The sequence below is a fragment of the Apus apus genome, chromosome 3, assembly GCF_020740795.1.
Source record: "Apus apus isolate bApuApu2 chromosome 3, bApuApu2.pri.cur, whole genome shotgun sequence".
NCBI lineage: Eukaryota > Metazoa > Chordata > Aves > Apodiformes > Apodidae > Apus > Apus apus.
This window is the reverse complement of record NC_067284.1, coordinates 77,841,034-77,868,475: the sequence shown is the minus strand read 5'-3', so window position 1 is coordinate 77,868,475 and position 27,442 is coordinate 77,841,034. Positions and strand designations below refer to the sequence as shown.

Genomic DNA, 27,442 nt, shown 5'->3' with positions numbered 1-27,442 from the left:
TGGACAGGGTCAGGAGAATTCCCAGAAGCAGCATCCCATGTTCACATGGCATACAGGAGCATAACCTGGGAGACAGGTGCTCACACAACTAAAAATAAATTTACATAGTGATGCCCAGGAGAGACAGTGCTGCTACACCAGTTCAGAGGGAGGAACAGAACAAAGCTCAGAGTAACTGAAGATAGGTGAGACATTAGGAGGAAATTCTTTAGTGTGAGGGTGGTGAGAGACTGGCACAAGTTACCCAGGGAAGTTGTGGAAGCCCCATCCCTGGAATTCAAGGCCAGGCTGGATGGGGCCCTGAGCAACCTGGTCTACTGGGAGGTGTCCCTTCCCATGCAGGGGGGTAGGATCCAGATGATCTTTATGGTCCCTTCCAACCCAAACCATCCTATGAGTCTATGAACACTTCCTCCTATCTGCTCCTGTTCTGACAGCTTCTCAGCAAGCAGAATGTACAGTATGGCTGTGATGACTAGAACATCCAAAATAGACAAAAATGTAAAATAGATAAAGCAGACAAAAATCCCCAGAAATTTCCAGCTACTTTATCAACTGCTTTTTACTATCAAGAAAAAACAAACTAACAAAACAAAACAACCCTAAAGCACAAGGAACATACAGGTAACTTTTATTGCTCACCTTTTATACAACAGCACACCTTCAGCCATTTTCTTTCACAGCTTGACAATGTTTATGTACACACAAAAAACCCAGCAAGAAGCATTATGTGGCTTTCAGTAAAGAAAAAAATAAATTGGAACATCAAACTCAGCCAGGCTTTGTTTTCTGCAGCAATAATAAAAGGGCTTCCTCCAGGCAGGAGCTAATCTTTCTAGGCTGTAGTGCATTTCTTTAAAAAGACAACCCCCAAAACAAATTGCCCTAGATTTGCCGAGCCAGTGGTATTAACTTGCAAATAAAATAAATTTCAGTTTGTCACTTCTTCTAGCGGATTTCAAGTAAAAAATAGGTTTGGAGGAGGAGCAACTTGTTTCGGATGGATGCAGGTCAGTTTGAATTGCTACACCTAACTACAGGCCTACATACACTATCGGGTCACAATTTAGCTTAGTTTTAAATGATCTTTGCAGACTTTGGTAGCAGTCAAGTCTTCAGATTTGAGCAGGTGGGAAAACTTAGTTTAGCAAGAGATAAGGCTACCAACATGGCATCCACAGTAGAGCTCATATAACAGACAAAAAACCTGTTTGTCAGAGGGAGTTCACTGTGCGTGTGAACACCTGTGTGCAATATCTTCGTGAGTAAAATGGGAGGCCAGCAAGCCCAAAAAGAACACTCAGAATTGGTTTTAGAACATGTAATTGAACAACAATTAGGGGGAAAAATGCAAAAGTTCTATTGTGTACTGTAAGAGACAAATTTGACCAGACAGGTCTTGATAGTTGTCTAAGGCAAACACAGCAGGTAGCTTCAGAACTAGTGTTTTCAGCAGAGGGAACCAGTCCAACATCTAAATAGCATGGTTATTAGTTGATGTTTAGAGTGCAGTGGGTAGTGATGAGGCATTTAATTCAGACAGGTGGGGGGTGGAGGTGACAGGGAGGAGAAGTCTACAGGAAGCTGTACTTTGCTCAAGGCAAAAATCCCACCCAAAGAGATTCTACCTGCCATGTACAAACTGGTACTAAATCAAGCAGAGATTAAACCAAGTCTCTGAAACCAGATTTCTATTACATGAGCTCTGCTGAAGCAAGTTTTTAGCAGCCTCAGCTCGTGAAGTGTCTTCCTTGTCCAAAGCCAGATTGATTATACTGATAACCTCCATGCTGGAAGTGCTGCTCAAACTGTCCCCCTTGATTAAAGTTTTGCCCACCTCTGCCCCCCCAGCCTCCTCCTTGTCCTCCACGCCCACGACCGCCACGGCCACCTCTCCCTCCTCCACGCCCACCCCCTCGGTCACTGTGGGACCCACCATCTTGATACCTGTTGTCTTGCTGGTAGCCACCACCACCACCCCCTTGGTAGCCACTTCCCGAATATGATGACGACTGGTAGCCACCATAGCCTCCTCCTTGGTAGCCACCACCGCCACCACCGTGGTAGCCACCTGTCTGAAAACCTGCATCTCTGTAGTTGCTCTCCCTGTAGCCACCATCCTGGTAGCCACCACCTCCACCATCTGTCCAACCTCCTTGAAGCTTGTTTCCTCTGCCGCCTCCTCTGCCACCATGATCATAACTACCACGTCCTCCTCGTCCCCCTCGATCATGGCTTCCTTGTTCATGACCTCCTCGCCCTCCATATGATGAGTCATAGCCTCCTCTTCCTCCTCGGTCGTGACCCCCATGGTCATAACCTCCTCGCCCACCATAGGAGGATTCGTAGCCACCCCTTCCTCCTCTGCCGCCGCCCTGTTGTGGACCAGCCTCTGGTCTTTTCTGCCACGGTGGCATCTCCGGAGGTGGCGGTTCAATTTCATTGGGCCTTCCTCCTCTGTCAGGCACTCTGCCCATTAGCACCTGCAAAGGGAAAGGGAGAACCGACATGGGAAGCTGTAACACCTCGCGGAAGTCACACTTCCTGATACATACCACAAACAGCAGCTGCTCAAGGGTTCTCACATTCAGAGGATTTCATCAAGGCAAACTTTTGCCTGTTTGAACACGACAGACATTTGTCTCCAATTTAGAAAAATTAGACAGGGATTATCTACTACTCTGAGCACTGCTAACAAGTCAGGAGACTTGTTTTTCGTTCGAACAGTAGGCACACCAGTAGAGGCAGCATCAACACAGTCTTTCACCAAACTGTTCCTGAGTGCAGACTGCTGATCGCAAACACCCGCAAGTTCAGTGCAACACAAACTCTCCCCTAACTAGTGCTCTGAGTTGCATTGACTCGGTGAACCAAGTGCAAAGATTTTTATTTTTCAGGAAGGACAAGCAAAAACTTAACACACCAACAAACAGATGTCAGATAGCACTGATCAGAGCTGAGCAAGGCTTTAGAGGCCTTTACCTGTCTAAGGATGCTGTGACACTACAAATTTAGTGAGACTTAAAATGGGACATGTGCATTGCTTCAAGTTTTAAAATTATATAACATAAAAGTTTCTGTGGAAGCAGGTTACTTTGTTATGTTACTGGCTTGGAAAACTTTTCATATTTATAATGGAGTTAACAGAAGATGAATCAGCAGCAGGGCAGCACTGCATTCCTAGTAAAACATACACACAGTCTGATGATGGTCACACCTGTCTTTCCACTTATTTTCTTACATTCCACTCCAACTACCCTAAAAAGAGGTGCAAAATTTCTTTAGGGTGGAGGGGGTGCGGTCAAATCAGCACAGCACCGTTCTATCCTAAATTAATTAGAACTTTACCTGAAACATAGTTGGCACCCAGAAGGCAGAAAAGCATGCATGTACACCCACAAATTTTAAAGTACCAAGTACACTGCTGTGCCCAGCTACTGAACTTCAAAAGCTCAGCACGTGTACTCTTGTGAGCTTATTACTTCTGTAAAATCCTAATTTTTGAAACAAGATACATTGCTTAGTCTAAATCATATTCCTACTATGTCACTACTAAAATCACACACTTGACTAAAATTTCTGTTGTTTGTGTACACATTGGAATCTAGCCTGCGAGATCCTTGCTTTGTGATCTTAATATACTCTATTTTACATACACCAGAAACAGTTCCTATCTATGTTAATTTAGACATTGTGAGAGAATTCAGTAGCAGCTGCATAATGACATCAGTAATTCTGGTAAGACAGAGAAGGCCTACTCCCACTGAAAGCAATCAAAAATATTTCGGCATTTTTTTACCCCCCCTAAGAAGGGGCACTCTGAACCTATACAGGGGAAACCACAGTTGCCATAATGCACTGATGCATAATCTGGAGTACATCAACTCCAAGTTTCTTATATTTTATTTCCAAATTACGCTTGCAATCCTACAATTACTACATTCAAAGTACTTCAATAATTTCTAACAGAACAAGCCGTTTGTCACCGAAGGTACCTTATTGATGGCACATGCAGTCTTCTCTCGGATGGACCCACTGCTTGTTCTCATAATCTTTGACAGATCCTGGCGAGCTGCCAAGAGATTTGCCACGGAAACAGTGCACTTAGTAGATAAGAGGGCACGTTTTGGCTGGTAGACTTTAGCCAGTTTTTCTGTTTGACTCTGTTGGAGAGAAGAAAACCAAAACCTAGTGCGCTAAGTAATAGGAAAGCAATAGGACACCTCACCAAAAGAATCAAACCAACACTGAAGAACCAAGACACAACTGTAAATAGAACAAAAATTAATATAAGAACAGTGATAACCACTTTGTAACTAAGAATCACTGCAACAAACCTAGCATGTCTCAAATTAATTTCTTAGGTAATATAGGAAACACTACTCTGACTGAACTGACAAGGCATATTTCAACACTTTTAAGATTAATACACACAACACAGACCGTATTACTTTTAGGCAGTCAAACACAGAACAGAATCATAGAAAGGTCAGGGTTGGAAGGGACCTTAAAGATCATCTAGATTCAACCCCCTGCACTGGCAGGGACACCTCCCAGTAGATCAGGTTGCTTACTGCCCCATCGATCCTGGCCTGTATGTCATGCAGTTACATGAATTACTGCTAATGTCTAAAAGATACTGAAAGTGAATCACAGAATCACACAGAATCAGAGAATCTTAGGGGTTGGAAGGGACCTCGAAAGATCATCTAGTCCAACCCCCCTGCCAGGCAGGGTCACCTAGAGCATATCACATCTTTGTCCAGCCCCTAGACCTCCTTCTTCATCTGCACCCTGACCCACACTCCTTATCTCCAACATCAACACCGTTTCTGCAGAAAAAGACAGCCTTAACTTTTTCACACTCGTAATTCCAGTCAAAGGCAAGTCATCAGGAGGTACTTGCAGAACTCAAGCTCTTAAGTGCTGTTCAAATTCAGTCTTTTAATTCAAATATGCAAATATTAACTAAAAAATGCAAAGCGCTGGATCAGTAATCTCCTCCTACTGCTGTTTTCTAGTGGCCTGTGTAACTGTGTGCTTTGGCTTTGATGTAGAGTTACACACAGTCTACTTTCTCGTTCTACATACTGCTTTAAAATCCAACAAATCAGTTTTAAGTACAATTTTTTTAGTCATCTTACATTGTCAGAAGCTTCTTAAGAAGCTCAAACCAAAACAACTCCTGTGGTTATTTCTTACTCACACAGGATGAAACAATGAAGAGATACTTATAATAAAGCATTACCATCAACCAGGACTTCACAGCAAATTGTTTGTACCTTAGCTCTATCTGACCAGCCAAAGGACTGCACAGTAACATCCAAACGTTTGACTAACAGTTTTCTTCGGACTTCGTATTCGTTGACTATGGCTTGATTAATTGCTTCAATTTTTTCCTGAAACAGAAATTTAAAAACACAATCCATCAATTATAGATAAAATGTTTCTACTTAAGATAATAAACTATGTGGATGGAAGAGAGCAATAGACATAGATACTAAGCAGGGCTTAAGCCTGCTATTATTTGCCTTGTCAAATGGGCTCACAGAAAGCTCTGCCTGCTGACGCTATTTTCCCAAAGGCTTCAAAGGTTCAGTTATCCTCACATTCAGCTTCCTACCATTTCTAACAGCACAGCTGTTTTTCAGAAGGGACATAAAACCTGCACACACTGCCAAGGCATTTCTCAACACCCATCAGGACAGAGAAGCACAAGTGAGAAAACACTTCACGCAATAAGCTGGGAGAGATGTGAGGACATAACGTAGGGACGAGGGTGCCCTTGCCTTCTTGAAAAGTTGTAAAGCTTAAGGACAAAGATAAAACAAAGACAGAGGACTAAAAGGAAGTAAAGTACTATAAGAAGATCTTGATTAAAGCACAATCTGCATGCAGACAAGATAACAAAGTGCCCTACAGGGAAAAGCCACTACTAGAAACACACCTGGTGGCAGACAGTAGCCTAGTCAGAGCAATAGTTGAGATGTGCACCATTAAGGAAAATTTATGTATTAAAGCCTGGCTGGAAGGGGGCAGTGGGGCCCACATTCAGGCTCAGCACTGAAGGGAGCAGACTGTTGGGAACAGATGGGCTTCAAACTTCAGCAAGAGAGACTTGCAGTCTTGCAGTAGTAGCCATAGCTTTATGTGGTACAGCAGGAATATCTAACCCAGGCACCATCCCTTTAGAACTGCAGGTGACAAAACCCAGACGGAGATGATTGTGGCTCTGCCACCTGGCTGCGCAGCCTCTCCCAGCTTCCATCTGCACACTCACTGCTTCTTGGAGAAGAGGCTATGAAGGAAGGAGACTACTCCAACAGGACAGAAGGAGGGGAAGAAATTATGGGAAGACCCTCAGGTTAGCTGGAAAGAAGCCACAGAAAGGGATGCGACATCATCTCATTGAGCCTAGGTCACACACACAGCGCCGGCAAGGGGCAGGAGAGGAAGGCTTAAGCTACTGCACAAGCACACAGGTCAGCAACACCACTATACAAGTCCTCCATTGCGGAAAATTTTGCCTGCATCTACACATACAGATTCTTGACTAAGATCTTGTGAATTGCTGAACTTTTGTTGTACAGATAAATATGTAAAATACTGCAAGAAATTGTCCTCTCGTTTTAAGAAAGACATAAGAAAAATCAGTTTGCAACATTACCTATAGACTCAAGATCTACACTTTATATACCTGAAAAAGGGAAATGGGCTCTAAAACCTGCAATAACTTACCCAGTGAGCTGGTCCCAGCTGTTTCTTCAATAAAGGTTTTCCAACGTGATTAGGTGGAACCTTTGCTAGGGTTTCTTTCAGCTGTTAGGAGACAAAAATATAAGCATTGGATAAAAAAATTAGCTTTTCAAGATTCACATTACAGGCAAGGACTCTTGGACAGTCATAGGCATTGACAGAGCAACATCCAATATCGATTTGTCTCCTCTGGGACAGAGAACCAAGCACACTTTTAGAAAGTAACTAGTTTTATATTTCTGGTAGTCTCAGCTATAAAGACTTAAAAATTAAGAGAAGTGACTACAGAGTAGATCTACAGTTAACACAGAAAGATTCCATGAGGTACAGGTCCCCTTGAAGACAGAGAGATTATTCTACACATCATCTATTTAATAAAAAAAACCCAAACCAAACAGTCTTGTACCAAAAAGGTTGCATTAAGACTATGAAATGTAACACGACCTAAAGCAGTACCCCTTCTTTACAGTCAAAAGGAGAAAATCTTCAATATCAAAATTTAAATCTAACTTGCATTTTTAAAGTTTGGGCATAATTTAGGTTATCTTTCCCATCTCAAAATCTCTGAAGACTTCAAGGGAAAGAAACAGAGCAGCAGTGACAAAAAGCTTGGATCAAAGCAGGTTGGAGTTATGAAACTTCACTTTTCCACTGCTGCAAACTGTATTTTTCTACTTCTTTGGCTGTTCATTCCAGTAGCTGATATAATGCATCCAGTGACCTGATTTTCCAAAGGTGTTGAGCCCAATTTGTTTAACCTGAAGTTCTTAAAACCAAGCATGTTCAGAAGAGCCGAGGTAGCAGTTAATTCAAGTACCAGCAGTTTCTTTTTTTGATGTGGTGTGTACCATTAACAAAAAGAGTCAGTAATACAAAGATCCTACTCCAAACTGCACTCCTTATGTATAGGTAAAGGAAAAAGGTAGCTTGATTTTCACATGCTAGATCAGAATACTGTCATTTCAAGACTCACTTTTTCAAAAACAAGAAAACTTGAGAGTGATATCATGTTAGAACAATCTTCTTACAGTCAGGAATAAAATTTTAACTCCATGTTACTTAAGTTTTCCCATTTTGTTCAACTTTGTGATGTGTTTTCATTTATAAAGTGAAATGGGCTTTTCAGTTATTAGTCAGCTTTCCTTTCTCCTCCTCAAATAATACCAACAACTAAAGTGTTCAGGCTGTAAGCACCATAGCTATATATGATTTCTAAAAAACCTGTAGGTTAGAAAAGCCTGCAGTATTTTACTAAGCTATCAGGGCAGTTAATGTTTTTCAGTATAACCAAAGATGAATATAAATCATTGAGATAACATTTATTTAACCTTGGAATGTAAAAAATTCAATTAGTGAAATGCAACAAAACTCCTAGATTAAAAGATTTTTATCTACTTTGTATTCTGTATTTTTAGAGTCTCTTTCAGCAGCAAAACTTGCTAGCATTGTTCACTGTTATGAATATTTTCTACCTTTTATAGAAAATGGAAGGACAGTTTTCTTATGTATCTAAATATTTAATGTCCATGACAACACCAAAACCAAGAAAACCAACTGCTTCCATTCTACACCTTGGACTTCCATCAGAAAACCATCCTCCTTTTCTTATAACAGGTCAATCCAAATTGATTTCTTGCAAAGAAATGAAGCACTATTTTCAGTTGCTTGTACTTGTTTAAGTACAATGCAACTAAAAGGTTAGTAAAAAAAACAAAACAAAACTTCTCTGAAACCATTTGGGGAAGTTTTGTCGTCTTATCTGTTCTTTAAAGTTCATAAAGGCTCTCTTCTGCTGTTCTGCTCTCCCCATCCTACAAGCTAAGTTACTTCATGTAACTTAAAAACTTTGTCCCCCCACCTTTGGTGGTCCATTCCACTTCATTTCTCTGCTTTATAAAAACTACTCAAAAATTAAGTACGTTTCTTATTAAAACAAAACAACCAAACCACAACAGCCTGAAGAACATATGTATGTAAAGGAACAAAAATAAATGGAATCACAAAAACTGATGAAGCCTTAGGGAAAAGGTGTAAACTTAACTTTAGCTAAAATACCTTTAAATCTAAATATTTTTAAAACAGTAGGTTTCTGAAAAAATTGTTTAGGTGCATTTACTGGAATATATGTCTCTTTAACATTCTTTCTGAGGCCTAAGCTCAGCATATTCCATGTCTTCTGCAACATGTGATGACATTAAAACCTAGAGCAGAGTAAGAAATACCTCACCCCAGAAGGTAATGACAGCAGTAGTCCCTGACCTCGTGCCTTGGCGTGGAAAAAGCCTTGAAATTCATTTTCAAAATCCTGACTCTTGGCATACCCAGTAGACCATATTAACTCTCCTTCATAACTCAAACACTGGAGTTTCACAAGAGGCAAATCTCTCTCTGGTAGCAGAACAATTTTCCATCAAAACAGCAACATGATAAATATTCTAGTTTTGTTCCTTTGGATCTTACTTTTTTTTCAATTCCACTGAAGAACTGGAACATCGTTATGTTGGCTGGAGGCTTGGACATGCCTAAAGCAATACATATGCCTTTTAGTTCCTGAAAGACTTCACTGCCACCTCCTTCCTGTGCTTTTTTAGGAGGGGCGTTCACACACAGCATTCTGGCAGCTTCCAGTTCTGAGATGAGGTATGCTGGGGTAAGAAAAATTAGATTTCAGCATCAGATATAGCCGAGTTAAATTATTTTAGATCCACTGAGAACTCAAGTGCTTACAACAAACAAATGTGCAAATGGACTGTTTTAGAAAGAATGAGGGCTATAATTTTGGCATCCACAGAACACTTGTATTTTTAATAATCAGTTGCCCCAATGGTAGAAACACAACAAACAGGGGAAAGGTTTAGCACGACTAATTAAAGCCTGGAAAAAATCCCTATGATTCTGGCAGGTATTAAATCACAGAGTTCAAGAGAGCACAGTTCTTTTCCTTCAGGCTTTTGCCCAGCAAAGACAGGAGACTAGGAACATGGAAGTAAGCAGGATGAGGGACTGGGACATGCACTTTAAGCTAGACAAGCAAGCACTCCTTGAAGCTCTAGGCCATAAAGCAATGAAATGAGCAGAGAGAAGTGAAATCTTGGATGAATCTCCTCTACTTTGAGAGTGGAAAAACAAGCCCACTTTTTAAAGTACTTTTAAGACTTCAGGTTTATAACCACTCCAGAAAGGAAGGCATTAAATGATGAAACTGCAGCTAGAATGCCTGCAGTGCTCTTCAATATGAGAACTGGAAAAGCCTACCATTGTTAAGTCCTTTAGCAAACAAACAAAAAAAATATTAAAATCACATCATTTCCAAAATTTCAGCATTGGGTATAAGCTACAGTGATATAAATTTAGCGCACGGCCTTTGCTTGCAATTGGCACAGTTTCAAGTTTAAACTGAAAAAAATGCAAAGGTTTAACAATAATTTTACCATTAATCATATCAAGTGACTATAACAGTACCATAAATTATTACTTATAATAATAAGGATTGAAAAACAGATACTGCACTGATAAAAAAAGACTTGTAAGCAGGGGTGTAAATCCATGGCTATATAGCAAGGCAGTTTACAACCTTTAAAAATCGAGACACATGAAAAGATTTAAAAAACAAAGCATTTTAATGAACTCTAGAATTTCTTCTACATCTCCAAAATGCCTTCTGCTGAAGACACAGTATACCTTATAAATTATAAAATTATTGTAATTTTTTTCAAGCTACCTTCAACCTCCTCTGACAAAGACTGAAATTTCAAAGTCTATCACTGTTAAGACACAAACATTCTCCAGATAACAATTCTTTTTTGCAGACCTTTTCTGAACCAACCTGAAACCCTCATACTTTGTATTTTTGCAGATGCCAGTACTTAATATTCTATTCTAGTGCTGCTGCACACCAAGATAATCTTAATTAAAGTTTATTTGGTGCTTTCCTTTCCCAGCAATGCTACTACATCTTGCAATTGACAAACTGTGCTGCATTTTGTCAAAATGGAAAATACCATGGCATTCCATTAAAGAGGGTTATTCTGTTTTTCCTGAAAAAACATGCTTTTATGGCTCACATACAACAGGATACCTAGTAAGTTAGCTTAATGCAGGTAAAGAAAGCTGTTGCAACTATCCTGGTACACAAAAAAGGAGTCTGGCATCCATTTAAATTTGACAGTAAACATAGTATTCCTGCCAGATGGGATACCAGAGTTCAGCTTCTGAACATGGCCTTATATTACCAAAACAGAGTGATTCTGTAATACAGAAGCCTGCTCTGCAATTAATTTCTTGCCTCTCAGCTAAGGGCAAAACTAAACTTCTGTTTAGAGAAGTTAAAGAATCAGCAGCAACTGAGAAAGCAAATAAAACACACACAGCTGTTGAAATTAAGATCAGATTAAAATAACTACTACAATGTCTAACTCTGACACTTGTGAAAATTATTTTTTTAAAATGTGAATCAACATCACACACTTTTTCCAAATTTAAGTACTATTTATTCCTCCTCTAACATTTCCTGAGCAAAAATAAAGACGGTTTAGGTATTGAAACCTTCTGGGTGGAAAAGGAAAGAGAAGACATCACCATGGCTACCGCTAGTTTCTTTTCAATGAGCATAAAGCAACACTGAAGTTATTTACTATGGGAGATGATCAGAAGAACTACGAGTTGGGCTAAAATATTTTATCTTCTTCACAACAATTCCAGTTGTTGTCAGAGGGTAGGAAAATGCAAGTCTTATTGCACCTTGCAAGTTAGCAGGGTGGGGACTCCAAAATGATGAAGCACCTGATGTTAGTGGTCACTTTTACAACCCTTCTAGACAAAGTTCAGTGGCTAAATCCTGGCAGAAGTCTTCAAATTATTCCCTCTTCAGAGTACTTTTTGAGAAGTAATAAGACAGGCTTTTTCTAGTGAACGTGAAAAAGGTTAATACTCAGAACATTTTTCATCATACACTGGCCACAGAGCGACTGGTAAGTTTATGAGACCCCAAAGTATCACATTCTCACACTGTAAATTACAAGGGAAAATAATTAATAATTTTAGGTAACTTTTTATACACTGTGGTAAACAAAACAGCATCTCATTAAGTGTAAGAAATAACACTGATTCTTGCACAAAATCTGATGTGCTTGCAAGCACCCTTTTAACTTACTAAGCAGCAAGAGACAGTTCTTTTGATTATGAAGGCGTTTTGTCACATCTCCCGATGTTAACGATGTATACGGACAGTTCATTTCAGCCAGCAACCCACTCATTTCAAGCTGAAATTCTTCGGCTTCATTTGGACCTTAGAAGGAAAAGAAGAAACTGTTTACAGCTAACACATGTATCTCTAGCTATGATTAGAATTAGTTAGCTCTTTTAAAAATAATAAATAAATAATGCTATGTAAGACTAAAATGCTGCTTCTCACGGAAGTCAAACACGTTCTTCGGCTTTCTCGGAGACAACAGCACAACCTGCTTGGGGCCTTGATATTCTCCTTTACTGTCAAACTACATTTCACTGACAAGTTTTCCCAGCTATAACAGTCAATGGCAACTTCTCCAGTGAAAAGTGACATGAAAAGCATTGCAAATTTTACAAGTATATTTTAAGTATCAACTAACTGTTCCCACTGCAAATATATTAGATCACAGAATCCCAGGGGCTGGAAGGGACCTCTGAAGGTCATCGAGTCCAAACCCTAACTAGGTAATTTTGATAAAGTCATTAATAGTAAGGTTGATGAGCTCTCAAGTTTTAACTTCACCTTGTAAGCTCATATTAGTCAATTAATCTTATTTTGTACCAATAACCATCAAGAACAATGAGGTCATGTAGGCCAAAGCTTAGACTGGTATCAGTGTCAGAAACTAGTGAAACTAGTCTGAATTTATTGAGTTACGCAAAAAAATAGTGATAAATGAGAGGTAACAGTTTGTCTTCTTTTGAAAAAGGACTGCAAGCCAAAAAGTCTGTTATTTATAAACTCAAGTCACACCAAATGAAGGCAGGAGCTTATGGTACTACAGATGAAATGTTTCTATCTCTACATTTAGAGAATTTAAAAGAGGTGTTAGAACACAGCTGGTTTGTATTTTTACACAAAACATACAGTAGGAACCTTACACTACTAGAAGATGTGAGATGCTGTGTTGTTAAAGAGAAAGGGAGTCAAATTCACTTGAAGAAGAAAGGATGGACACACCAAAAAAAAAAAAAGAGATAAAAAGGAAAAGAACAGATTTTGAGGTGAAAGGCATTAATCTTTGGCCACTGAGCAGATTGAAAGTTAAGCTCATAAAGGCCTTATGAGTTAATACACTAGATATTCTGAACTACAGGTAACCACACCAATTCAACAATTTAATCTGTGGAATGTTATGACTAGTTGACAGAAAATAATAGTTTTGGGAAACTAAGGATTGCTTCCTTCACCAAAATAATAAACAAACATTTTCAGACTCCTCACAGTGTTTCATAGAGAGGGAAAAATACACAGTAAGCACAGAGTTCAGATAACCAACAATAAAAAGGAAATATGGTTATTGTAATAATGAGAATGTTTTCTTGAACAGCAGGTATTTCTTTACATCAAAACTGCAAACAAGTGTTGAAATAAAAGTGTTCTCATGACCTAACTACAAAAACCCACTTAGGTTTCCTTAAATCCATCCAATAACTTTTTTTTTTTTCAAACTCTATGGTTGAACAATTAAAAGGAAAAGCTTATTTCAGAAGAAAGACTGTTGGATCCTCACTTATTGCCTCTACTGGCTGTTCATTAGGCAAGCTTGAGGTGGAAAATATCCATAATCTGACAGCGTGCAGACAGTTCTCCCAAGTACAACAGATTTAACAGCTGCAAGCCCAAATCTTTATGGCATGCAAGAACACACGTTAAGTGCACGTTTTTGCGACAGTTAGGGATACTTACTGTTAGTTGCCTGCACATTTTCTTCTAGTTTACAGAACAGCCGTAACTCAGATACCAACCAAGCACAGAGTTTGGTGAATTCTGGGGAACTGGCTCCATGAGAGACTGCCTGAGCCAGCGCTCCGTCATCTAACAATGGACCTTTGTAACTGACAAGTAAAACAAAAGCACAATTTATTAGATTGCAATGACTGATGTCCTGCGATAAAAGTTATTTTATGCTGCACACATACTGAGAGCTACATCTTCATCACATCTGCAGTGCTGAACATCTAAACTGGAAAGATTATTGCACTGCACTGTAAGAAAAAGCACATTGAAAACATCTGAGTAAACCCAGTATTTCCATGCACAGTAGCTTGCTGCCAAAGAGACTGTCACAAAATATCACCATCAACTGTTTCACCCTGGAGAATGTTATCGAATACAGCTGTAATTTCTCTGCCTTTATCTCTTGAAGATGTTACTTACAATACAACCACCTAGGGCAACTGCAGTTCTAAAGTATCATTCTTGAACACTGCTTTACAAGATGCTGAATAATCACTCTGAACCAGTGCATCTTTTCTATCCTTTCCCCTCATGCATTAAAGGGTTGCCATGCAAAACAAAGCCTTCAGTACAAATGCTACAAAAGTGATCTACAGAATAATATTCTCTTTTTGAAAAAAATACTTTCTTAAATGGGCACAAAAGAAATAAATAGACTTAGCTTTTTGCATAAACAAAGTAAGCCAAAATCAGGTCTACTGTAAGAAAGAATGAGTCTACAGATCGGGTTTTAGAAGATGTCATTTTCAGGACATCTTTGTACTGATACTCTGGGTTGTGGGAGGAGGAAGAGTAGGGAGAAGTCTGCCTTATTAACCAGGTAGAAGCACAAAGTCAGAACTTACCAGATTATTTAAGAAAAAAGACATAACATTATTTTGATATACTGCACCTAAAGCAGACATCCAAGAGTGAGCATAAACAACTGAAAACCCTCTTTTCAACTTTCAGGTAAAGTCACCCACTATGTTACAGCAACCCAGTGAGTCCAGTCAACTCTTGGCAAATTAAAATGCTGTTCTCCACACTTTGGTTTTGTGCTTAACATCCCACATAAAGGGTTTGGTCTTCACTGTAACAGCCACACTCCAATGCAACTTTTACCCCACAGGGCAGCTCGATTAGAGACACAGGGTTTATTCACTAGCAGCTGATGGGAAGCTGTAGTTTGGTGTAGAACAACCCTACTGCATCACCACAGTGGGCCAGACAACTCCAACAGGCTACTTACAGCAAGTACAAATCTCACCCCACAGAAGTGTCAGACCTACACGTCTATAAGGACATATGGGACTCAAAATAGAAACATCCAGTTATAGATCAAAGTAAAAGTGAAGTGATGACAAGCCACTTGCTTTGGCAGGACCTGGATTTAAGTCCCTGGTTGTGTCAGAGGCCTCTTTGCTGGAATTTTTCTTTAACAACTACGACATCTTGACTTTTGTTATCTCCGATGACTTCAGCTACACATCTATTTCACCAGCAATCCAGTTGCAGATCCCTGGAAGCAGCCTTTCCCTTCCATGTTGTAGAGCTACACTCCTCCTTTGGTAGAACTGTGCTGCTGGTTTGTTTGCTTACTCAATAGCTCAACAAACTGACTTACAAGGGAGAAGGCCACTATTTGAACACCTCAATCACAAATCCAAAAAGAAACAAACGAGTCTTTGATGTGCCATGCTATTAAAAAAAAAATAATAATCAAGTAACAGATTAGAAATGTCTTCAGTATCTGGTTAGAAAAAAGTAAGTCAAACTGGGAAGTATCATGGAGCTACTGCCAAAGCTTAAAACCTTAAAGCTGTGTATTTCCAAAGAAGCAGAAGTCCTTTAGTCATATGCAGAAGCTCTCCCAGTTGTTACCAATACTGTTGAATACCAATACTGTCTTTCACCCTCCAAATTTTCTTTTGAATCACTGTTGCCAACCTTGATTGATACAAATTTTTAAGCTGCTTTCATTGCTTTATTTAAGAACATAAAAAATCGACAGCCAGACTTTTCTGTCTAATTACACAGAGAAGGAGCACAAATCACAACTCCTTCAAGCCAGTAAACCCTTTTAAACACCTGGCAGAAAAAAAAAAGGAGCAGATCACAGTATGTGCATCATGGCCAAGCCCTTTTCACATTTCAGTTGGATAAATACTTGCCAAAATAGAAGCTTATTTGTCACGCTTTGAACTCTCATCACCAACTCCACCCTGAAATACAATCTTTGCTGGAGAATAATGACTCCAGCCACAGAGTGATTTATGGGAATGTGGCCAATATGAGTAAATACAGCTGTGTGCATAGAGCCAGCAGCAGTAAAACTGCTTCTTGTCTGAACCCTCAACAGTTCAGACATGCAAGCTTACAGCAGGGCATGTTCTCCTTGCTCTCCCTTTGATATTTCACTTTTACTGGTTCTCACAGAATAACTGGTTTAAAAACCAAAAGTTTCCCGTGCTATATGTTCTTTTTTAAGTACAGGGAAAAAAACACTGTGCCATTTACAAGTTTTTTCGCTGTTATTTTTCACTCGATGTGAAGCCTAAGACGTTTTCCCTCCCCTGGCTTCTCTTTGAAGGCTCCTTACCCTCCTCCCCTCCGCCGGGGCCGCCCCATCGAGGAGCGGGGTCACCAATGAGGTGGCACCGCAAGAACCAGCAGAACGTCCGCAGCGGAGGCACAGCTGGAACCCAGCCCGCCCGGCCCGCTGCTTTCCTCAGGCGCAACCGGCACCGGCCCCAGCCCCGCCGGGGGGGGCGGCGCCTCCGCTCGGACTAAAGACACCGCTCCGGGCGCTGCTTCGGGCCGCGGCCCCGCGGGACGGCGCCGGCCCAGCCACCCGGGGAGGGCAGCGGCGCTCCCGGCGCCACAGCCCCGCAGCGGGGGCCGCCCTCCTGCTCCCGGCCCACAGCGGGCACGCCGCCGCCCCCGGAACAAGAAGGCCCCAGGGCCGCGGGCACTCACCCCAGGTCCTCCAGCGACTCCAGCACGTCGCTCTCCAGCAGCTCGAACTCCATCCTGCGGCGGGGCCCGGGGGGGGGAACCTGCGCGACAGGGGACTCAGCGCCCGGTACCCGCCGCCCCGGTACCCGCCCGGCCCCGCCGCCCGCCCCGCCGGACTCTCCCCCCCCCCCCCCCTCCTGTCCTGCCCCCCCTTGCCCCCCTCCCCGCCGCCCCGGCCCCCCCCCGCCGCTCACGCGCTGCCGCGCCGCCGCCTGCCGGGCTGGCATCTCAGGGCGGGAGGAGCCGCCAGGGCCCCGGCCTGACCCCTCACCTCGGGCCGCCCGCCCGCCTGCCTGACCGGCGGGGCCTCCTCTCCGCGGCCGTTGCCGCCCGCCCTGCCGCCTCCGGCAGGCAGCGTCGCTAAAGAGAAGGCAGGGCTGCCGGGAGGGGCGCCGCGGTTGTTTGTTTTGTTTCTGGCGGGGGAGAAGAGTGGGACGAGCCGAGGATCCCAGGTTTCTGTTCAGGCAACGCGCCGGGCAGGCCCGAAAGAAGGACCCTCCCTCCCCGCCGCGGCACGCGCGCTGGAAGGCGCGGGGGCGACGGGGCGGCAGGAGGGTCAGATCCCGCCAGCGAGCGCGCTTCCCCCCCTCCCCCCGGGAGGCCTAGAGACCCCGGGGTGCCGAGGGCGGCCCGGGCCGGGCGGCCCTTCCCCCGCAGGGAGCCCCCGCCGCCCGCCCCTGGCAGCTCTGGCGGGCATGGGCGAGGGGAGGAGGGCCTTGTCGTCTCGGGGCGGGCAGGAGCACAAGGGACCGGCACCCCAAGGGGCAGAGGGGAATAAAAACCTCCCTCACATCCAGCTCAGCCGCGGGTCCTGCTATTCCCCCTACAAATTCAGGGGAAAGTTACCTCCTGAAGGCTAAAAACCTAACACGGGCGTTCCTGTTTCTTGAGTATGTCAGCAGGGGCACTGCTGTTCCCTTCTGCCTTTACTTCCAGTTGCACGGCGGCTGGGGAAGGGTGGCCACGGGCCACTTCAGGTTTTTAAAAAACCGATTAATGCTCCTGGCAAGCTGCTTTATCGCTGCTGGGCCAAACTCGGCTGCGAGTTTCTTGCTTCTCCTTTAGTCCGCCCGTTTTGGACTTACAGCATCCCAGGTGCTGCGCCTGGGAGCTGTGGATCATCGAGGCTGGGGGGCTGAGGGACTCGGGTTTTCTCCTCCCAAATTCAACAGCGTAGCTGAAGGTTTGTGACACTTTCCTGCTGTAACAGTGGCGTTCAGCTTGCTTTCACCACTGGAAATGTACAAAGCAGGGCAGTATGTCTGCAGTCTGCCCCTGGTCCTCAGTTGCTGCTGCTTCTGACCGAGATGATGTTTAACCCTTTTTTCTGAACTTCCTGCTTTTTTTCTTGCCCAAGGGCAAAGACTAAACACAGGGTTTGGAAGCGTTCATAGGAGCAAGAAGTACATTAAACAATTCATTTTCTCACACAGAGGCTGTTCCTGTGTCGACACATGAATCTGCACGTGCCAAGAAGAATTTTGTGCTAATTTCCTGGAAACGCTGTCATCTCTTATGTTTACTGCAGGTAAACTCTACGTTGACATTACCCATATGATTCAGATAAGCACAGGTGGTTTGTATTCATTTCAGTGCTTGGCTAACAACATCTGCCTTTCGTTGATTTCCTTCTTTGATTCAGTCATAGCAATACTGGAGGGTAGGGACAAGGCAGAAGGCATCCTCTCCAGGCTGTATCCCTCAGCTCCACAACTGCCTCATCTTCCTTTCTGTGCTGTGGGAACCAACTGCTCCTAGAAAAACATGGATCTCATGGCTGGGGGAGAAGAACAGTTGGAGGTGTGATGCTAACCTGGAGCAGACAGCAAAAATTTCACCTGAGGACAAGGAAGACCATTGCTTTGTCAACCTGTGTCTTGTCAGTTCCATTTGCTTTTTTTTTTTTTCTTAACTCTGCAGGGTTTTTCACCATTGAAATTTTGGAGGCACAGGAAGTATGAATGGCAACTGTGCTGCAACCTGGCCCCTCTAGAAGAAATTCACTGGACACTGTGCAGTTAGCTATTTGCACGCAACTGCTTCTCAAACTAATCTTGTCCCAAGCAGCTTGCTGTTGCACAATGAGATCCATGGCTTTGCAGAACAGTTACTTCTGGGAGTAGCAGCCACTCAGGCTGTCACCTCGCAGCAGGGCTGAAACTGGGGCAGCTGATTTCCATGGGCTACCAAAGGCTCTGCAGAAGGCTTTTCAAGCTGCAAAACTGAGCTCAGCTCTCCTCGTGTTTGGTCTCTCCTTGGCTGGCTTTGTGACGTTTCCTTCTCTCCTCACCCTCACTCGCAGGGAGCTGGGAGCCCGTGTGGTCCTTAGGCAGCTTCACTGCAGAATGTATGGCTGAAGCCAAACATGAATCCCTATGCTATGCCCGCACTGGAAAAGCCATGGAATACCATTTTCCCCTACAGGAAGAACCAAACCAGCCCAGGCTGCTCTCCTGTCCAGGGCCCCTGTAAACACCTTCTGCCCCACCTAATCTTGGGAGGGATGTGGATGTGTACGGCGGATCTTGGTCAGGTGCTCTGTGACATGTAGGTGAAGGAAGCTGGCAGCCTTTGCATGGCTTGAGGATGCACAGTGGCATGAAATATTTATTCTGAGAGATATGAGGTGCTCCACTGCTCTGATGCCAGCTGTCACTTTAAGAAAGACAACTGGCTACCTGTGTATTTGCCTTTTGTGATTGATTTGGTTTGGTGTTCAGGATGATGTGAGCTCTGACAGAAGATAAAGGACTTCCTCCTGATTGATTTTTCTCGTATCTAACGAAGTGTGAGCTGACATTGCAGCCCCTCCTTCAGCTCTGCATCAGAAGAACATGCCACCAGTGCAGAGGAGGCTCATTAAACTTGCCTGAAATGGGTCACACATTTGAAGATATGCACCCCGACAGTCTAAACCTCAGTTCCATGGGAAAGGTGGCTGAAGATGACAACCTCAGAGCAGGCATTGTTTCAGTAAAGCCAGATTGCTTCCAGTGTTTACACCACCCCCAGTCTTGTCTGTTTGCTCTGTGGTTGTCAAAAATCCCCATTACATATACTTGTGGAACAGCATGAAACACTTTGAGTTTCACCTGTTACAAGGTGCAGACTGCAGATGTTAGAATGCTGCTAATAAGTTTTGAATCAAAAGCAAATATTTTACTAATTTCTCTGAGGATGCTCCAGCTTTTCCAGAGTGTCTGGAGGTAGCAGAATCCAGCCACTGTGTTGCAGATTAAATCCCACTGGCTGCCAGACATGCAGCTGTATTTACCATATATCTGGGAATGTCAGTTCTGGCTCAGCCCATGCTCTGGTTAGCCAAGCAGCCTCTTGGTCATATTAATAAAAAACAGACACCATGGGAAGATCAAGAGCAGGACAAGCACATACAGCATTTCCCCTAATACTCTTCTAGCCTCTGACTACTTTCAGGTCTCCAGATTTTCTCCAGTCATTACTGCTGTGCCATCAAGTTCTGCCAGAGACCATTAGTGATGAGAGGGCACTAGGACCAGCAACAGGGTGGACTGCCTAAGGCCAGTTGCTGAAGGGTCTGCAGTCTGTGGGCACCTGTATTTGTGGGTGCAAAGGGGTCTGAGTACCAGCAGCCTGAGTGGGGCCAGTGGGCCTCAGGGGCTTGTATGACCAGGTATCTGAAGCAGCAGAGAACAAGGATCCAGGCCCAGCTACTGGATAAATGAGCATCTAATGCCTGTGACTGGAGGGACCAGTGTTGTGTTGTGTGTCTGTTCCACTAAGGACCTTCATTTCAGAGAGAACAGGATGATGTGGTTCGTCCTATTCCTGTTTGCAGAAGTGCTGTTTTATGGTTTTCTATGTTGATTATTATTTTTTTTTTCTGTGTGGCTGGGCAGGTGTATACACATACATGTTTGTAGGTGTGTGCCTACTGGGAGCACACACTCGGCCTTGCTACTGGCTGGACCCAGGGAGACGGAGCTGCAGGCAGCTTCAACTCTGCCAGCCTACCAGTTGAGCAGCTCCAACCAACACTTCTCTCCTGGGGCAGTCAGGAGGCTTCTTTCCGAAAGAACGAGGTTAAAATGCAATTTTCGTGTGGCAGTTACTTTTTTTCACTAGCTATAATGTACCATGTTCCTGAATACCTTATCAGCAGAAATAAGTTTAATTTATTTCCTAGAGTAGCTGCATCTCTGCTACTCTGCTGCTTTGGTTACTGAAGGAAGGGATGAAAGTACAGGCAGTCTCTTCTGAACAGAGTGTTTTAATCCATGATGACCATGAGCCAGCAATGTGCCCTTGTGGCTAAGAAGGCCAATGGCATCCTGGGGTGTATTAGAAAGGGTGTGGTTAGTAGGTCAAGAGATGTTCTCCTCCCCCTCTATTCTGCATTGGTGAGGCCGCATCTGGAGTATTGTGTCCAGTTCTGGGCCCCTCAGTTCAAGAAGGACAGGGAACTGCTGGAAAGAGTCCAGCGCAGAGCCACAAAGATGATTAAGGGAGTGGAACATCTCCCTTATGAGGAAAGGCTGAGGGAGCTGGGTCTCTTTAGTTTGGAGAAAAGGAGACTGAGGGGTGACCTCATCAGTGTTTACAAATACATAAAGGGTGAGTGTCAAGAAGATGGAGTTAAGCTTTTTTCAGTGATGACCAGTGATAGGACAAGGAGTAATGGATACAAATTGGAGCACAGGAGGTTTAAGGTCAATATCAGAAAAAATTTTTTTACTGTGAGAGTGACAGAGCACTGGAACAGGCTGCCCAGAGAGGTTGTGGAGTCTCCCTTCTCTGGAGACATTCAAAACCCGCCTGGACGCCTTCCTGTGTGATGTACTCTAGGTGACCCTGCTCTGGCAGGGGGGTTGGACTAGATGATCTTTCGAGGTCCCTTTCAACCCCTATGATTCTATGATTCTATGATCCCTGGATTTCAACTCAATTAGCCAAATGATGTCAGTGCTACAGTAATTAGTTTACTAGCCAATCTCTGCAGTAGCAAATTAAGGATGGAGAAAGGGAAACTTCATCTGTAACACAACAGAAAACTAAGAGCTGACAATTTCATACTTAAAATTATACAGATGGGTGAGACTTACCAGGCACTGCTGCTAGGAAATCTGTTAGCATTATGTGGAGCTTGTGCGGGGAAAAGAAATATTTCTAAAGTGCTCTCCTTCCCCGAGCAGCAGCAACAGACCATTTTGTGTTTCTTCATCACAAATAAAGCAGGATGAGCCTACCTACACACTGTAAAGCAAACTCTTAGACATTATTTTCTACAATAATCAACAGCAATGATAAATCTGTGCAAAAAAGTAGGCTGCCCGTTGTTTGTATTTATTCTTTTACATGATTGGTAGGTGCTGTCAGGAGATTTTTGTTGGTGAAACACACCACCATCTCCCACAGGTGAAATAACTGCAAAAAGAATTTACAAGAGATTTCTGTGAACATATGACAAAAACGTTTGGATGAATAATTTAACATGGCAGCTGAGTTTAAAAATAGCTTGAAGATTCCAGATTAAATATATAGGCAGGAGTTTTAAAAAGCCCTTTTCCCTGCTTTAAGCAGCTCTTCCAGGAGATACAGAAATTATGTTATTGTAGAGCCATAAAGGCCCTATGAATCAAGAAGCTTCAGAACCTGGTGCCCTCTCTTGCCACTACTAATACCCTGAAGTAGCCTGCACTTTTTAAATCCTCTTTAGAGAATAATTTTTAAACAAACAACACTCAGGATCCAGTGTTATTTCAGAAAAGTTTAATGTTTGTTTTTAAAATACTGTTTAATCAAGAGTAAAGAAGCATCCACACATACACCCTCTTCTTGGGTGGTGGCAAAAGAACTTAAATTACAGACATACCCATGAACAGAAATTTTAACCATTACAAATACAGAAAAAGCCTCACTGATTCACCACATTAATGATGAAAAGAATGACCCTTCATACCAAAGAGATACCATTCCAGTCATGCAAATCTGCACCCACCTTCTCAGAATAGGATCCAGAAGTCCATCCAGCAGTTCCAGATAACATTTTCTTAGCTCCTGTGGAAATTAACCAAAAGCCAGCAAGGCCAATCAGCTTGTTACAGCAAACTTGATGCTCACCCTAAAGTCCTGCTTGCTGACCATCTGGGTGGGTTTAACTGTTACAGTCCCAAATCTGAGGCCCTTTTAATTCTTTTTCCCTCTGCAATAAAAACTTTCAACACCAAAAAAGCTTTTAATGTAGTCTGGAAGAAATCTGACAAGCTTAATACAGAATGAAAACAGCTGTAGTTGAACACAGAGTGAATGTAGGTAATGCACTAGGAACAGAGATTTGTAGGATAACTAAAAGGTACATACTTGATGCTTTGGTCTAGAATGCTAACTTTATAAAGCAGAGGGGTTTCATCTTTCAAATCTGAAATCAACTTTCAATTGGTAAGCCCCTTTTGGGTTCCAAAATACAAGTTCAACTCTCAGAGGAATAATTACATGTCATTTAGTATCTTGGATTATACCTCTTCTGTAGACATCATAGCCACCTTGAAGCAGGTTGTCCATGCAGTATCTTATATCAAATGCCAGACAGCTCAAATATGAACTATGAAGTACTGTAGCAAATACAGATATATAGGATTCCTACCCCCTCCCCCCACCAGGCAAACTGAATCCACTGCATTAATTCCTTGGATCGAATGTGTTAAAATACAAGTACTGATTACTTTTGTAATCCTATCTTGGACAATATGGCTGGAGACACAATCAAAATAAACTGACTTTGAACCTCTCTCCTACACTTGGTAACACAATATAATCTGTCAAACTAAGTGGCAGAGGACATGAAGTTTAAACAGTAACTGGAAAGCACCATATTAAAAGGGTTTCATTTCATTAAGCCTTCAGTTATTATGAGAAAAAGCAGTGACTCCTAGTGACTGATACTCCTTTGCTAATGGACTTTGTTCCTTTTTTTCCCCACTAATACTACACATCTTTCAGGTGCGTTGCTACATGATTCCTTCTCATCTAATTATTTGCCATTTACCTTTAATTTCTGGTTGTTTTTCTTCATATTTGGCAGGAGAGGAACACCGCCTAAGTGAGCACTGATCATCCCAACCATTTCTTTCCCAGAAAGCTGCTATGGGGCTTTTCATATTCTTCAAAGCTACCACAGCTCCTGAAGTGTTATTTTGTTTCTACATTCAACAAATATTTGTAAACAAATTAGACATGGTGGTATCCCAAGTGATTGATACTAACTTCAGTGTTGCTTAGGTTCTGGCTAAAGCTCCCTCACAAAAGCAGTTTCTTGGAAAAAAAAACAATAATTATTTGATTAAGAATTGAAAACCTTACCTTTTGTGAGTGCTTTTCTGTCTGTAAACTGAAAATCCTTCAGTGAGCCTACGGTAAAAGGGAACGTCACTTTCCTCAAAGCAGGTCTGATACAGCTTTTATCTACTGCAGCTACTCAACTGTTCTCCACCACCAGCCTGAGCAATTCTGAAGGCTTTGCTACCTGCACCCCCAGCCACTGTCCAGCTTCACGGAAACGATCGCAGCAGCCTGACTCCTTTTACCAGAGCCTAGGACTGTGAATCGGTGATCACGTATGTGGTCAGCCTTCTCACTGCAAGCAAGAAGACAGCCCAATGAGAGGTGGAGTTTGGATCACAAAACAAAACCCAGAAACTAATACTAAATATGGGTTTCTGTTCTAAAGTGGAATATAACAGTCTGCTGCTGCATTATTTTGTCTAAGTTGGTTATAGCCAGGCATACATCTGTATTGGCTGAAACTAGCTACAAGAAAGGATGGTCTAGCAACCATAACGCGCATCTCTCTCTCCTTCTTCAAGCTAGATAGGGGCAGAGGAGTCAAGTAAAATCAATTTTATGGCTACTCTATACTCCCACAGTGGTGGAACAGAGGCTGTTTGGACTTACTTTGTGCAGCAGGCAGAGAGTCTCAGGATTATTTTGCTCCCTTTACTTTTCTGGGATGTTCTGAGACAAAAATAAACCAAGACTGTATGACATCAAATGCCACATAAAAACCTGTCTCAAGCAATTTCTCTTGTGCTTTACATTAAAGAAATACAGTTTTATCAGGCTTTGGGATGTACTAGTTTGGTGGATGGTTGTGGGTTTGTTTTTTCAAGAGACTTCTGTAATCATCACTTACTTTCACTTGCTATTTGTGGAGAACAGCCCTATTTCTGGAAACAGTTTGGGGTTCACCAGGCTAAAAAAATAATCTGTCTTCACCCACTTTTCCTACTATCTGTTTCCATGGGCAAAATTTAAAATCTTTGTGCAGCTTCCCTAAGAAGTAGGCATTTATCTCCACCTTTGGAAAGAATTAAGAAAAGGCAGAGACCTTATATCTTAATCTATTACTTGTACTTTTTACCACGAAGACACAAATGCATTTGGGAAAAAAAAAAAACACTACAACAGAACGGTTGTTGCATTTCTTCCCTGTTCACATGCTATTTAAAAATCTAAAACAATCAGGCAAACAATGCCATCAAAAGCTTTTCTGTTGATTAGTTAAAACTTAAGAGACAACATTCCAGGAAGCTAGAAGCAAGATTTACCACCCCAAGAGACTACCCCAGGAAAAAAATATAAAATTGCTGTATTTTGTCTAAAACATTGCTTTTGCTTAATAAGTTTTCTGCCAGTTGTGAACATTCGAAGGCTGCTTCTTCTTTCTAAATACAGCCAGATGTTAAAAGAAACTGAAAGGAGTATTAAAAAAAAAAACACCCAGAGTTACAATAAACTTAACAGAATGCCAAAAGCCTTTCTCTGGCTCTTCTTCTACAATAAAATTTGGTTTTGCAACACGATACAGGAAAAAGGCCTTTCTGCCAGCCTCCATCACAGCAAGCTAAAGGTTGCAGCATCAAATGAAAGCTTAGAGTTAAGCCATTCTCCTTTGAATTTGCTAGTTATTTGTGTCTGGTTTAAAGTAGTGTAGAGAAAGAAACATTTAAACCAGGCTTATTTCCTCCCTATCAGTAGCTTTCTAAAAATCAGCAGAAAGGTAACTTTTAATGTAGCTTTTAGAGAACTAGGTCAGAAAGGAAAGGTAATGTATTGCACCATTCAAAAACAGAAGTAAATCCCCTCCATTAACTCACCCCTTCTCCTGAGGATCTGGAGTCAAGAGTCCAAGGCCAGCCTAGAACTTAAGGCTTCCCAGTCAGTGCACTATGCTACAGCTCTGCCAGCACAGGGGACCAGTACAGTGGATAAACCATTTACTGCCTCTGGAAACCATAGCAAAAAAAAAAAAAAAAAAAAAAAAAAAAAAAAAAAAAAAGGGAAAAATATAAATAGAAACATATGCCATTTCATGAAATAATTGCCAAGACAGTGTTAAAGCCTCTGTCTGCCTAGATATCATCTATATCATCTGTTTTGTTCTTGTCCCTTCCAGCAGTTCCAGGAGTACCTTTTACCTCAAAAAAGACCAAATCCATCTTTCTTCCAGTGTGGAATAAAAAGCCCTACCCCACTCAGGGACAGAAAAACAATTATTTGACAAAAGGGCACAAAGAGAAGTACTATTTAATTTGTCCCATAGAAGGTTCAGCTTCTAGAGTGCTGAAAACAAATATGAAGTAACATTTCCCAGTTCCTCACTTGCAAAGCTCTTGTATTCCCTTGATGCTAGCTGCTCTCCATTCATGGCCCACCAGGTTCTACACTGAACACCACTAGTTGTAGAAGCAACTGTAGAAGAGGTAACAACAAGGATATTTGATTTATGTTGATGTCCTTTCCCCCCAAATAAAACTGAACAAGACTATGTCCTACACAGGTAACATAACACTGAATAAGACTGACTGAATATGATAGTCCAAATGGTTCTGTTTGCCATTGCATGCACTAAGACCTTCATGAAAACCACTCTGCAAAACAAGTATCTATAATATCTATAAGAATATCTATATAATGAACTAGATATTATCTCCCTTTCCTGCACTGATATCCCTCAGGCAAGATAATCAGTTCTTCTCTTTATCTGTGCATTTACAAGGGATCAGGCACTACGCTGAAGATATTGGAGAGAAAATGGGGGGAAAAAATGTAGCTGTCAAATTTAAACAAATAAACTCAGATACATAACAGAAAAAAAAAAATTACAAAAGAAAAGTGAGAAACAGCTACAAAGGACTTTTTAATAAACCAGCAATCTCTACTCATTACCAAACTCCATTTTTAAAGTATGTCAAACCCTTCTTTGGTTTTGACAGCAAATGGTTATTTGAACAAAGTAGGGCAATGATACTAACAAAGATGTCTTATATTCAATGTAGTAACTACTTAACAGCATCAAAACAGCTCAGAGCCCTTCCCAAAACCCTCTTCCCTTCTTAAATACCTTTTTTGTTGACTTGACCATTTATACTAGATTTCCAAATTTGGCTTAGATAGTTCATGCATTTCTAATATGAAAACCATCATAATGACTCTGAAAAATGTTTCATACCTTCTTCACACACAGTCCTGGAAATGGAATAAAAATGGTGACTTTTTCCCCCTCTGGAGGTCCATGTGCTGGTAGTAATTACAGAAATATAAACTTTGCTTGGGTTCTGCCCCAGACCTCCCACCTTGAGCTTTACATAGCGCTCAGGTCTTCAAACAAACTTCCACTGATGATGTTGACAGTAGTCCACTGACTTCAGCTGGGAATAAATCAGTTTTTACCAAACAGGCTAA

At 42.2% G+C, this 27,442-nt stretch overlaps 1 protein-coding gene and 1 long non-coding RNA gene across 2 annotated transcripts; one reads left to right on the top strand and one right to left on the bottom strand.

Moving 5' to 3' along the window:
* Positions 1-614: 614 nt before the first annotated feature.
* FAM98A (family with sequence similarity 98 member A) lies at positions 615-16,974 on the bottom strand. The gene is made up of 9 exons (XM_051616168.1): positions 16,918-16,974; positions 16,685-16,764; positions 13,676-13,824; positions 11,909-12,043; positions 9,217-9,401; positions 6,739-6,819; positions 5,283-5,399; positions 3,996-4,163; positions 615-2,483 (listed from the first exon to the last, which is right to left on the bottom strand). The coding sequence occupies exons 1-9, from the start codon at positions 16,948-16,950 to the stop codon at positions 1,731-1,733; spliced, it is 1,701 nt and encodes a 566-aa protein (XP_051472128.1). The 5' UTR covers positions 16,951-16,974; the 3' UTR covers positions 615-1,730.
* Positions 16,975-17,203: 229 nt separating this feature from the next.
* On the top strand, positions 17,204-25,511 carry LOC127383365 (uncharacterized). The gene is made up of 3 exons (XR_007889171.1): positions 17,204-17,613; positions 18,157-18,251; positions 24,173-25,511. It is a non-coding gene; the product is annotated as an uncharacterized LOC127383365 (long non-coding RNA).
* The last annotated feature ends 1,931 nt before the right edge of the window (positions 25,512-27,442 follow it).

What these genes read in the sequence shown, in the direction of transcription:
- FAM98A (XM_051616168.1), bottom strand. Translation starts at nt 16,950, where the DNA reads ATGCCAGCCCGGCAGGCGGCGGCGCGGCAGCGC. An exon ending in GAACTGTCTCTTGCTGCTTA is followed by an intron (nt 9,402 to 11,908) that starts GTAAGTTAAAAG and finishes TTCTTACCCCAG; the next exon opens with CATACCTCATCTCAGAACTG. An exon ending in TCAGTGGAATTGAAAAAAAA is followed by an intron (nt 6,820 to 9,216) that starts GTAAGATCCAAA and finishes GTCTCCTAACAG; the next exon opens with CTGAAAGAAACCCTAGCAAA.